Source organism: Oxyura jamaicensis, chromosome 4 (assembly GCF_011077185.1).
Source record: "Oxyura jamaicensis isolate SHBP4307 breed ruddy duck chromosome 4, BPBGC_Ojam_1.0, whole genome shotgun sequence".
Classification (NCBI taxonomy): domain Eukaryota; kingdom Metazoa; phylum Chordata; class Aves; order Anseriformes; family Anatidae; genus Oxyura; species Oxyura jamaicensis.
In genome coordinates, this window is record NC_048896.1 from 67,707,331 (window position 1) to 67,719,484 (window position 12,154).

General features: G+C 43.6%; 1 protein-coding gene across 6 annotated transcripts in view; it reads right to left on the bottom strand.

Moving 5' to 3' along the window:
- Positions 1 to 12,154, bottom strand: part of CRACD (capping protein inhibiting regulator of actin dynamics) — a 122,632-nt gene that overhangs the window by 30,599 nt on the left and 79,879 nt on the right. For all 6 annotated transcript variants that reach the window (XM_035326268.1, XM_035326273.1, XM_035326269.1 and 3 more), the window contains one exon: positions 9,303 to 9,471. In XM_035326268.1, coding sequence (XP_035182159.1) covers positions 9,303 to 9,471 — 169 coding nt within the window. The remainder of the gene's footprint in view (positions 1 to 9,302; positions 9,472 to 12,154) is intronic.

Below are 12,154 nucleotides of genomic sequence, written 5' to 3' on the forward strand. Positions count from 1 at the left end.
TGACCTGCAAAAACCTCAGTGCAGTAAACCCTCTTTCCATTACTCACTCTTGCTGAGGTGTTGGTGTGCGCTAAGAAACTAGGAAATGTGAAACAAATGCTTCATGGCAAAGAACCACCCTGAGCCTACAAGAAAAGTCTTACTTCTCTTCCATGAAGACAGACAAACAGATTTTTCTTTGGATGCCCATCAGTCATCCATGGCTACATACCTGTGTCTGTTTAGGATGGGCTCTTACATCAGGTCTAGCTCCTCCACATGAGGCCTGGGTGTTATTACCCTTCCTCCTTTTACCTTTCTCCCCATGTGTTCCTGTCACCTCTTTTGTGCCTGCTTAGTGGTTCATGTGAAACAATTGAAAGAACTGATTTGGGTGAATAAATAACCAGAGAAAACAAACAACAAAAAAACCCTCACAATTTCCTGGTTTGGCTGAGTGGAGATTGGCACAAGCACCCGTGCCAGCTGGGGGAGGCGTGCCCAGAGAGCTGCTGGAAGCAGTCGGATGACTGCAGCCTGGACTTCAATCCATTTATGCTGCTGTGGGACTGAACCTTTAAGTACACCAGGATATATGCAGGGGTAATGCTGCACAGAATAAAAGGCTAAGTTTACCTCATTTCCTCCGGAGCTACTTTTCTTCTCAAAGACAAATGTGCAATCTTTAGAAAGTTTTGCCAGCAGGTTAACACTCAGCTCTCAGCTCTTGCATAATCGTGCATCAATGCGTTACTGTGGTACAGAAATCTCATCTCACCAATTGCCTCTTCAGCATCTCATAAGTGTTCCTCCCACTCTGATATTAAGAAGTTAGAAATAGAAATTGGAAAATAAAGGGAAAGAGGGCGGTGTTCTGTTCTTCCATGTTCATAGACACTGACTCAAAAACAGTCTCATGACTTCCACTCTTCTAGATTTCCGACAGAAACCAGTTCCACAGAACGAACGAAGAACCACCAACTTTTTAAAATACGGCCATTTTCAACACTAAGAATTCACAAAGTATGCAAAGGAAGAACAAATGTGCTTTAGCCAGGTATTGACCCTTAATATAATCCTTTCAAAGACATCTGAGAGTCACCTCCCAGAATAGTACTACAAGGAAATTATAGGCGAGGCGATAGCTTGCCTTTACTTAATGCTTTGTTTCAAAAAAAGAAATCTGATTCCAACTCCTTTCCTCTCTCATGAGTGTCCCCAGGGCAGCTAGAGATGAAAAACACAAATTGCATTTTCTAGTCATTCCAGAGATGCATTAATACTTTAATAGATGAAAATGGACTGTAATACTGAGCTGTATTTTTAGCTATTTTCTTTCATCTGTTTACATTGTGCTGGAATGTGAATTTTAGTTCTAAATAATGCCTGGATGGGGAATATTGTCCATGCTGTAAAGGCTGTGAGTTACAACTGTGCTTAGACTGCATGTTACTCCACTGTTTTAACAAACCCATAAACATAGTCCTTGCAAGCTAAACAGCCAAGAGGGAGATATTTCAGCAGGGTAGCTGAAGGATTCTTTCTCATAAAGTCAACTTAGGGATCATTTCTCTGCTCAGTCTAAAGATGTCCGTGTCGCTTTCAACAGCTGCGGAACATCTGGACGCAGACTCTAAGGAAACTTCACAATCCCGTTATTATAACCCACCAGAGTCCCACTGATGTTGAAGACCTGTTTTTAGGGTGTCTGTTTAAGTAGCCCTGCTCGTTTCAAAAGACATTGTGCAACATTATGCTACACAAAGCTTCAGCATGGTGTCACCAGGAGACCTGTAACCCATGAACTTACCATAAATTATCCCTTAAAAGTAGGGATCGAGCCTAGTTTTGAGTAGCTGATGCATCATTAATACATACTAGTAATGCAACCAACATCTTGGGCAGCAAGGGCACAGAAATTAATCTTGGGAAGTGTCAGGGCCCTAAATGCCCTCATAAGCCTTAACATCCCTGACCAGCCTCACCTGGGGCCTCCACCTACACACAATATTTGTGATCACACCTGGGAGCTTTGATTGCTGCCTGAGCTGTGCTGGAGGAGCACTGGCTCCAGCTCAGCCACAGCCATGTCCCTCCCTGAAGGCCCTTCATCCAGACCTCAGTTTGCAGACTGACTTCCTGGTTGCTCTGTCCTCTCACCGGGGTCCTGCCTGGTGATCACTGGACCTGATCCTGACCTACAAACTGATTTCCTGGCTCAGCCTGGAACCTGTCCTATCATCCAGATATTGCCTTATCTGCACACCAGGGTCAACTTGGCCACCATCCCACAATCTGTTCCTGCTAATCTTGCTTAGGTACTGTGGGACTGAGCCCTGGGCAGCAAGGCAGTGTATGTGATGGAAGTAGTGAAGACCAGAGCAGAAGTAGTTCTGGAATTACTGAGGTGAAAAATAAACTAGTCATGATCAGGGTAGAGGACGAAAGATAAGGAAAAAGAAGACAGAGATTGGGACCTGCTCAAGTGTTGAGGACCACTGCAGTGTGAAAGGGTACTGAAGAGATCGCCATCTTCTACAGATTAGGGTGTATGTAATGAGGTGGTTTTACACACAAATGATGGCTGAAAAAAATAAAGGAATGACAGGATGATGGCATCTACTGCAAATCACTAGTAAGTGCTAATATTGCAACAAGTGGTAAACAAATCCTAGCTCACATAACTTAGAACAAAGCTTCTGGAGCTTTGTCAAGTTGGTAATAGAGAGGAGGAAGACAAGATCTGAGGTGTCAGAGTGCTGCTAACAGGAAGGCTTCAGGAGAAGGCGCACACCAAGCACCACTGCTCCTAGGCATCCCACTGGAGTCAGGAAAGCACTCACAAGGGAAATTAGGAAACTGGCAAAAGCCAATTGGAGTAATCAGGCTAATAGGAAAAGAAAAATTGCCCAATGAACAAGAACTGGATATGACAGAGGGAAGGCATTTGGGGAGTTCTTTGAAGGTGCTAGTAGGTAGAGATCAGTTTTTAACTGGTGGTCTAGATTGCTTTATACAGAGCTGCCCACTGCTACATCCTGATGGAAATGTGTCAAAACAGTGGCAGGAATTGTCCAAGAAGGAACTGGGACACTCTGCTGCACCCAAAACACACGAACTTGTGACTGCCTAGTCTGGTTATTTTCATGTTTAGTCAGCACCTTCATGTCATAGGGATTTATGAATGTATAAATATACTAACAGCTAATAAACCAATACATTAAATAAAGTTTTCTTATTCTTCCTGTTTTAACAAAGCAGATTCCTACAAATTAACAGTTATAGGTTGTTGGGTTTCCCTCCTCCCCACTCTCAAATTTAGAAATTCAACAGCTGAGCTGTTGGTGAATCATTTTCATGAGATCAAATGCTCTAATAGTCATGCAGAGAAAAAAATATACAGCCATTAAAAGCTTATATATTCGGCTTAGAAATCTGAGTTGGAGGTAGAAGCAAAACTTTATGAAAATATCATGAGCTACTTCTGGAAATTTGGGGACAGATTGCATGCCTACAAGTACTTTGTCTGAGGAGTCTGCCTAAAAGAGATGCTGAATACAGACTGCCTGTACCTTGGGATCAAGCCTTGGATGAAATCCCTGGAGTGGCCTGGAGCGGGAACACGAATCTTTGTGTCCTGCCGATTGTCATCTGCGCCAAATCTGGTCTGTACAGGTAGTAAAGGTCAACACTAAGAAAAGAAGATCACAGCACTTGTCCTACTCCTTTCACTATCCCCCAAAGTAACATGGGAGATACTCTTCACATGAACAGCATCACCCATCAAAATGTCGTGGAAATGTGAGCTGCAAGGTGAACATGCCATCAGAGCAGCGGGCAACTCAAGAGGCAACATCAAATCCAGAAAGAGACAGAGCAGGTTCTCCTGATCATTAGTTTGGGCCTTATTTAATCAATCACCATTCAATCACCAGTCAATCAATCAATATTATTTCAAAGTACGTGCCAAGTAATTACCTGAGCAATAATAAAAGAGTCACTTGAGAAATGAGGAAAATACAATTACATTCATTTCTCAGGTCAGTCTCTATGACAACAAGAGTGACCGCCATTGATCAGCAGTTAGTAAACAAAGGCCACATTTGATGTAGATGAGTTGTTCTCATTCATATGAAATGCAAAATTATAATTAAATATTCAGATGCTAAAATGGAGATATGAGTGATGAGTAACAGTGAATAAATGGTATCACACCCTAGACCTAACTTATATAATACTCTGTTTTTGGAGGAGAAGACCACAATTACCTGCAGAAATTTCCAAGCTGAGCACACTGTTTACAAAACCAGATGAATAATTTTGTTTTTTGAGGAAATTGCCAGCTGGGAACAATCACAGAAAGGGAGGCTGAGCACTGAACAAGCCTCTCCTATCTCTAACTTCTGTGAGAACAAGCACAAGAACACAGGTTCCATTCTGCACCCACCAAAAGAACCTGCATTTTATTTGGTGGACTTACTCTCTCGAAGCTGTGATATTCCTGCTGTGTATGCACAAACTCAACATAAGCTGCACTCATAGGAACGAAGTTCACATAGGCTAAAAACAGACACACAACTGAAAGCACAATTAGTGCTGCTCCCCCCTGCCCCCTTTTATTTTTCTTCCTTTTTTTTTGCTTTTTGTACTGAAGATGAAAGTTAAAAAGGGACTGAATCACTGTGGCTTTCTTGGCATCAGTTGTTGCCATCGTTCCCTCCTCACTTGCAGTGGAAGGAACTCTTTGCTTAGTCCTCCCATCAGTAAAGAATTCATGAAATGATGACTCCTTATCCTTTACATCGCTCTGGGATTCATCACTTGTTCCTGCTTCTTGTAGGCTTCTTTCTTAAATTTCAGTCCATCAAAGAGATCAGGATTTATCCATGTAGATACCTCTATTATTCTTGTCCTTTCTCTGCTTGGAAATTTGTGCTTGTGCTATTTGTGCCCATTCAGGCACAAAATTAAAAAGTAACATAAAGTTAAAATTTATCCTTTAAAGGTCAAATACCTCTTAGGTAAATAATAACAGCTGTCTGGAATTGACTAAGATACCACAACTGAACTGACTGATCAAATCTTGATCATTTTCCCTCTCAAAATAAGATGAAGAAGGCCAGTAGTGGTCAACTTTCTAGAACAGTTGTGCTGTGTAGACACCCTGTGTGTCCATCACTGGCGTTCTTTCCACCACTGCCCTTGGCCTCTCTGAAGCAGAGAGAAGCCAAATTTGCAGTACAAAAGACTGCTGACTGGGATGAAGCCACCAGCTCCTTTCTACCTTCAGACTGTCTGTGGCATTTGGATATAGGTGTAAGTGACCACTGACATGGCCCAACCCACAAGAACTCCTACAAAAATTATCTTTAGCAAATTGCTAATTGAAGGTCTCCTAAGACACAATAAAATACATTTTTTGTCCTCTCCCCAAGACCTTCTTCTGCTCTTTTTGAACAGGAAGATTTACCCCTGGTGCTGGCAGCTGGATTGTCAGTAGAATTAGGGAGATTTCTGCTCCTCTCAGGAGCCTGCCACTCATGCAGCTTGCAGCTCTGTGCAGATGTATGGCCTTGGCTCGCACTGCATCTTGGCTCTGTGTCCAAGTTTATCACCCTAGGGTGTCCCTCCTGGGAACTTCCAGTCACAAGCCATAAAACTCCTGACACAGCATGGGAACACAGCGTGCTCCCTGCCCTAGCTTTGTTCCATAAACATTTTATTGCTTATTTTGCTTATCTATATGGCCTAATGATGAAAACTGTGCAAAATACTTGCCTTAAGCCTTAAATCCACATGAAGCATGTCTTCAAGTGCAGACACTGGGCAAGTGTCACTGAAAGTACTGAAAGATTTTCCTTAGGGTCCTGCAAGTGTCCAGTTTACATCTCCAGACTTGGAGTGTCCTGACAAGATGTCAGGATAATTCTCAAGGAAAGAATTCCGAAGTTCTACCAGTAAGACTGTCAGAAAACAAGCTTCATATTTGCAAGGCAATGCTTCTGGCTTCCACAGTCACATATGTGAAATAATGCAATTATACGATCTCACTGAATTATCTGATTAAGTGCAAGAGGGATACATCCTGAAAAGCAGACAGAGAGGTTGCTTGCCAAAATGAGACATTTTCACAGAGCTAATACATTTCCAGAAAACACGCCTATTATGCACGCAGTCCCCACAAGCAGAAAAGGAGCTGAATTCATTAGGTGAGCACTAGGCGAATTATTTAGGTGCTGCACAGTTCTGCACAGCTCTATTGAGGCAAAAAGCCGGGTGATTCAGGCCCAGTCCCAACAGCGGTTCTTGCTGACTAAGGTCCAGCACAAGCTAGGCAAAGTTGTTTACAAGACAATAAATCTGTCACACCTTCTTCTTCCCAGGCAGTATTCCACAGCATACAGAAAGAATTGAGATCTTTCAGCAATTTCGCCTTAATTAAGATGATTCTATGAAGGTGATGTGAGAACAGTTTTATGGGGATTATGGGGAATTTGATGGAGATTTACAAATAAAGAGGCTGAACTTCATGGCCAGGCAGATCCAACAGAATGAAGATTCCTGAGAGACTTTTCCCTGGAAGATCAATATTGTCACACTTGAGTTTTACAGAGCTGACAGGTTATTGCCATGTCCTTTGGAATATTGCACTGAGCCCAAGTAAAGGCTCTGCCATAGAACTACAAGTAAAATGTAATTCCCCAGCTGCCTCTGCACATTAACCCAGAACCACAAACTTTTCAGGTCTTTTCTCACAATGCTTGCTTAGCGTCCTCCACAAAGAATAATACAACAAATACTAAATGTTATAAAATGCCTGACAGTCTCAGAACAGAAGCTTCTAGAGACTTTAGTGAAGCACCACAAATGCAATTTAACTTGTCATGTAATAAGCACTTCTATCTCCTAGCTCTTATGCTCCAGACAGAAAGTTAATGAATACAGTTTTAACTTTGTAAACTTGAGAAGGGCAATATAAGAGTAGGCAAAGGAATTCCAGTCTCTCAGAAGGCAGGGCAAGACAGATTGCAGTAACAAACCCCCTGCCTGGGAACTGCAGAACAACACAGATGAATATAGGCGTTGAAGAGTGCATACATCAGGTTACCAAGAGCGTTATTTGCATCTGATGAGTCCAAGAAGTTGCTGTGAGAAGGGATGGACAGGTGGAGCTCCCAGCCTGCTTCCAACTCAGCTGGTGAAGCTACACCGCATGCAGATTACCTGAATTTCTCGTGATGTGTCTGCATCACCTGGTTGGTGCATTCTTCATTAGAGATTCAGGCACTTGCTCTGAGCAGGCTTGTAAGCCAATACAGCATGCAGCGAAATACTAGCTTAGGTCTCAGAAGTGATATTGATGTCTTATTTAGCCTACACTTACTTCTTTTCTTGTTTTTACCTTCCTGAAGCAGATTACTTATCTTTCAAAACAACAAATCTCTCCTCTCCTGAACAAAAGCTCCACATGAAATGTCTGCAAACAACAAATCCATGTACTTTACAGGCTAATTAAGAAATGTAGCTCCATTCAGGGAATGTAAGCATCCCCGATTTTTTTTTTTCAAAATTTGATTTTTTATTATTATTTTTAAACATGCCATCTTTCTACATTCTTAAAGAGTTTGACGCAGAGGATTTTATAAAACTATTCAGGAATTTAGTTATACATAAATACACTACTAGTTATTTATATTCCCTTTGGTTCATTTCTGTATGAATAATGAAAGGTATGGTAATGCATTTACTGGCAGACAGCTTGTAAACAACTGTGTATGTTAGTTTACTTAAATAGCTTATCTCAGCATTTAATTCATAAACATTTGAAGTTATACTGCAGGCAAAAAAAAATAATGGATAAAAGCCACGCTGCAGAAAACTGAAAAGGTTGGCAAAGCTAAGCTCCCAAAAGTGTTTTAATGTACCACACTGAACATCTATGCATGTTGTGGGTTGGATAAATGTGGCAGACGCTACCTGCAAACTGAAAATTTTTTATCAAATCCCACCTACATTTGTACCATGAAGCCTGACAGGGAAAGAAGAGTTCTGCAAGAGGTAATTTCTAGCAGGATAACGCAGAAGAAGCTCTCATGAATCACCTGTGCAAAAAGGAACATCCCACTTGAGACTTGGGACCCTCCCTATTTGCTCATCCCCTGTGATTTACATCGTGCAAACTGATTTATTCCACTAGGGACTTAATTTTAATGCCTTTATTAACTAGAAAAAGAAGTTGCCCATGTTTAAGAACGCCAGCATTTAACAGCCTCAGGAGGGTCTGCCACCCCTTCATTTCGCTGTGGTGGAGCGAGGCAAGCTCCCCTATCACTACCTGCGTCTAGGCGCAGTACTGAATTTTCAGTTACACAGAATGGGAAATCCCTGGGAGCGAGATGATGCCCTTTGTTTTGCTCTTACTCACTAGTCTGCTCTTGAGGCAAAGGATACTGTGACTTCCTACAGCCGCTCAGCATCCTGCATGCAGGTAATGCAGTGCCACAGCAGCCAGCCACATTGCCCATCTACAACACGGCTACCCTCAGTCTTCATTTTCTGAAAAGCTGGGACAGGTGAAGGAGGCATACAAGGTTGCATTGCAAAGGGGAAACTAAGAACTTTCAGAATGAAACAAAATTACATAAAAGTTTCTTGATACCTTACATTTTCACAGCTGTGATTTGCACAACTGAAAATAAAGTGGAGGGTCATGTTTCTGACATATTAATCCCTCTCCCCATTATTTCTGCAGCAATTATTGTGTTCTCTTTCCATCACTTCTTGTCACTGGAATACATCTGATTACCTGGTATCCCTCTCCCCTCTCTTCCCCCTTCTACCCTACATTCCAATAGGATTAGAATAAGAGTAGCCTGTTTGTAGACCCTAATTACAATGCAAAAACTATACAGGTATGGACTGAAAGAGGGTGTTTCCATACTGACCCAGAGATACCACCTTGCAGGGAAAAGTATGCAACAAAGCATCTGTAGCAGCCAGTTCAAGATTCCCCTTCCCAATTTTAAAAGCAGAGATGCCATTAATACTACTGCTCAGGGATGCTAAATCACGGAGCAGGATTAAAATTCATTTCTGCTCAAGCCTGGGATTCCTTTCTTGTCCATGGGCACATGCTCCCAGCAAGCAGCATGTGCAAGCAGTGAGACCTTGGTTTCTACAACAGCAGGTGTCATGTTCAGGAAAGATGCATGCGCTTCCTCACAATAAGTATACAACTTTCTACCATCAAGCCCTGCCCCTTAAAAGCAGGGGCACCGAGCCTTGTGTTTGCATGGGCCCCCAGCTGTCCGGCGCGCTCCTACCTCAGACCACTGTTGGGCTCTTCATCGGAGGAGAAGGCGCCGTTGCAGACGTTCCCGAAGGAGTGGCTCGGCTTCAGTTTGGCTTCCTCGCAGTCTGAGGCGGGCTCCCTTTTCTTCCGCTTGCCGAAGAGCTTCTTGAAAGGCTGGAATTTGCCTGCTTTTTTCTTGTCTGCGGATTAGAAGGCAAACACAGGCAGGGCTGAGGGAAGCGGCCCCTGGCGCAACTCGCCAGCACTCACCGCATTACCACGTTCAAAGGAAGAATGAGGTCAAAGAGCAAAGCACCAGCCCGAAGCAGCCCAGCACCTGCGATGTAAATGCTGGGCTGCAACTCCCTGCTGACGTACAGCATCAACAGAGCAAAAGTAGGAGCATTAACACACCTGCTTTAAGGGTCTGCTTGGAGGCATCAGCTGAATGTTTGGATAAGGGGAAAGGATAATTTTGCTGAGCCAGAACATAACGTTGGGGATCACTTTTAGGCTTATGTCATGCTTTTGTTTTGACCTTTTTACTAAAAGACAAGCACTGCTCTGATTTCCCCACTTAAGCAGGTGCAGGGTCCTCTGCCTTCAGTTAAAAGCAATTGAAAGTAACCTGCTGTACTCTACTCATGGAGCCTCACAACCAGACAAGTCAATTCACAAATGAGCGAAGGGAACAGGACAAAGTTCTGTTGGTTTGCTGGTGGGTTACTTCAATAAACATTTTTCTGAGCCCCCAAAGTAACTGAGGAAGGGCAAGAATTTGACCAAGCACTTCTTCCTTGAGATATTTCAATTTTTAAAAGCTTTGCCAAAAAAGCACAGCAAAAAGACAAAGCAGACATGAAGACAGGACCAAGAAAAAAAAAAAAAAAAAAAAAAAAAAGTTAACCAGAAGTTATTATTTTTTCCCTCCACGGAAGTCTGAAGAAAATAAATGTAGCTGCAAACTACTTTTCTATCAACATGTATTAAAGAAAACTTACTAACCATTGTCAAGAAGAGGTTAATTTCTCTGGGCTGGGATGCACCAAAGAATTTCTAAAACATCATAACTGCCAAAAAACTTGATTTCTTTTCTACCTCTGCGTAATTTTGCATCGAATCTACTTAAAACAAACTAGTGGCTTTTAAAAACCTTTCAGCCTCCCGTCACAGCCCAGCCGGTGAAGCATCCTGTTGTACTGGTGACACAGAGTTTCGTAACCTCTTTATATCCCTACATGTGCTCTTCTCCCAGGCTGTGTGCAGACAGCGTGCCCATGTGCATGCTCTGCCCTTCCCCAGGAGCCACTGCTCAGCAGAAGGCGGCACCTGGATTACACAGTACGGGGAGGCCCCTGTGGGAAGGTTTGACCAGGAAACACGCAAGATTTCCCTCCTGCAGCAGCACTCGGCAGTGCCACATCAGGTTTCATGCTCCACTCTGCCATACCTGTGTATGGCGAAGCCACGTCTGGGTGACTCCCCAGAGCAGCTGCCGGAGGCATAACGGCGGAGTATCGGGGAGAGAAAGGACACCAAAGCACATTGCCACCTGGCAGCTTCCAGTGATGGGGGGTTTCCAATCCAGAAGGGTGCCAGCCAGCCCCAGCTGAGCCCAGGGGTGGGGACAAACTTGTACAAAGAGCGAGAAAGATGTAGGAGGTTCCTTGTGAATCTGAGGGCATCCACACCTTGTGAATCTCAGGGCATCTGATTACAAATGAAGCAGGAAACCTAGATCAAAGTAAGAAGTCAAAGATGCAGTAGATACTAATGCCACATTTCCTTGACAAAATCCCTAAAAGGGTTACACAGCATCATCTTCGCATTCAGCAGTTAAGATCCACAGCATTTGCGCAACTTCATTAGGACGACACAGCACCCCAGTAGCACCGTAGAGATAAAAAGATGAACTGCTGGATTATGAACCTCAAAAACAATCACCACTGAAGCTGCACAATTTTACTAATATGACAGCACCCCAGAAGGAAAATGGGGACAGAAGTTTGCTTCTCCTTGTCCCTTAGCTCTGCTTTCCATGCACCAACCAACTCACATCTCCAGCCAGACAACTGCTCGCTGCTCAATTCCAGCTTCAGAGAAACGTATCGGTACACAAAGCCCTAGACAGGCAGGCAGAGAGAGACAAGTTATTGCTTTAGGCCACAGCTGCCCCAACCCTTCATGCGCTTCAGAGTCTGCCTGCAAAAACTCATAAATCAACTGACAGCATGTACAGGAGGGAAGGGGCTGGTACCGGACCCAGCAGTAAGGAAAGAGCCGCTTTGGCACAGCTCCCGCACTGCCTGCTCCTCAGCCTCCTTTGGAAGGGAAGGCTGTGTGATGCCATTTCTGCTGGGTAATGTAATCTACTGTATAAATCAATTCAGCAGCAGCATTTTTTAAAAGAGGTTCTCACTGTGTTAGTCACCCCCCTTCCCCTTGTCCCCTCCTCTTCTGGAGGTCTGTGGGTGAAGCTGTGCTTTACCTCATCAGCTCCAAACCTACCCCACGGATTCAGCTGTGAGGCCAGGTGTTGAACAAGACAGATCAACACAGCCCTCATCTCAAAACGGGTAAAAGCCAACGTGGTTATCTCCAGCTGAGGTCTGTTTTTCTCCATGTGATTCAACTCATCCTTTGGCTGTTTCCCACTCCACCCAGCACCATCACAGTTGTCACATTGCTATGCATGAATTCGTTAAATCAGGCTTCGTGAGTCACTGTGAAACCAACCAACAGCCATCCCTGCAAGGGCTGCACGCACCATTCCTGGTCCTGACAGTGCAGACACGAGGAGCAGCCAGCCCTAACCGCTAAGGCAAAGTCTAGCATGTAAATTTGTCATGAGATTTTATAGAGGAAGACATGGGATGATATCAC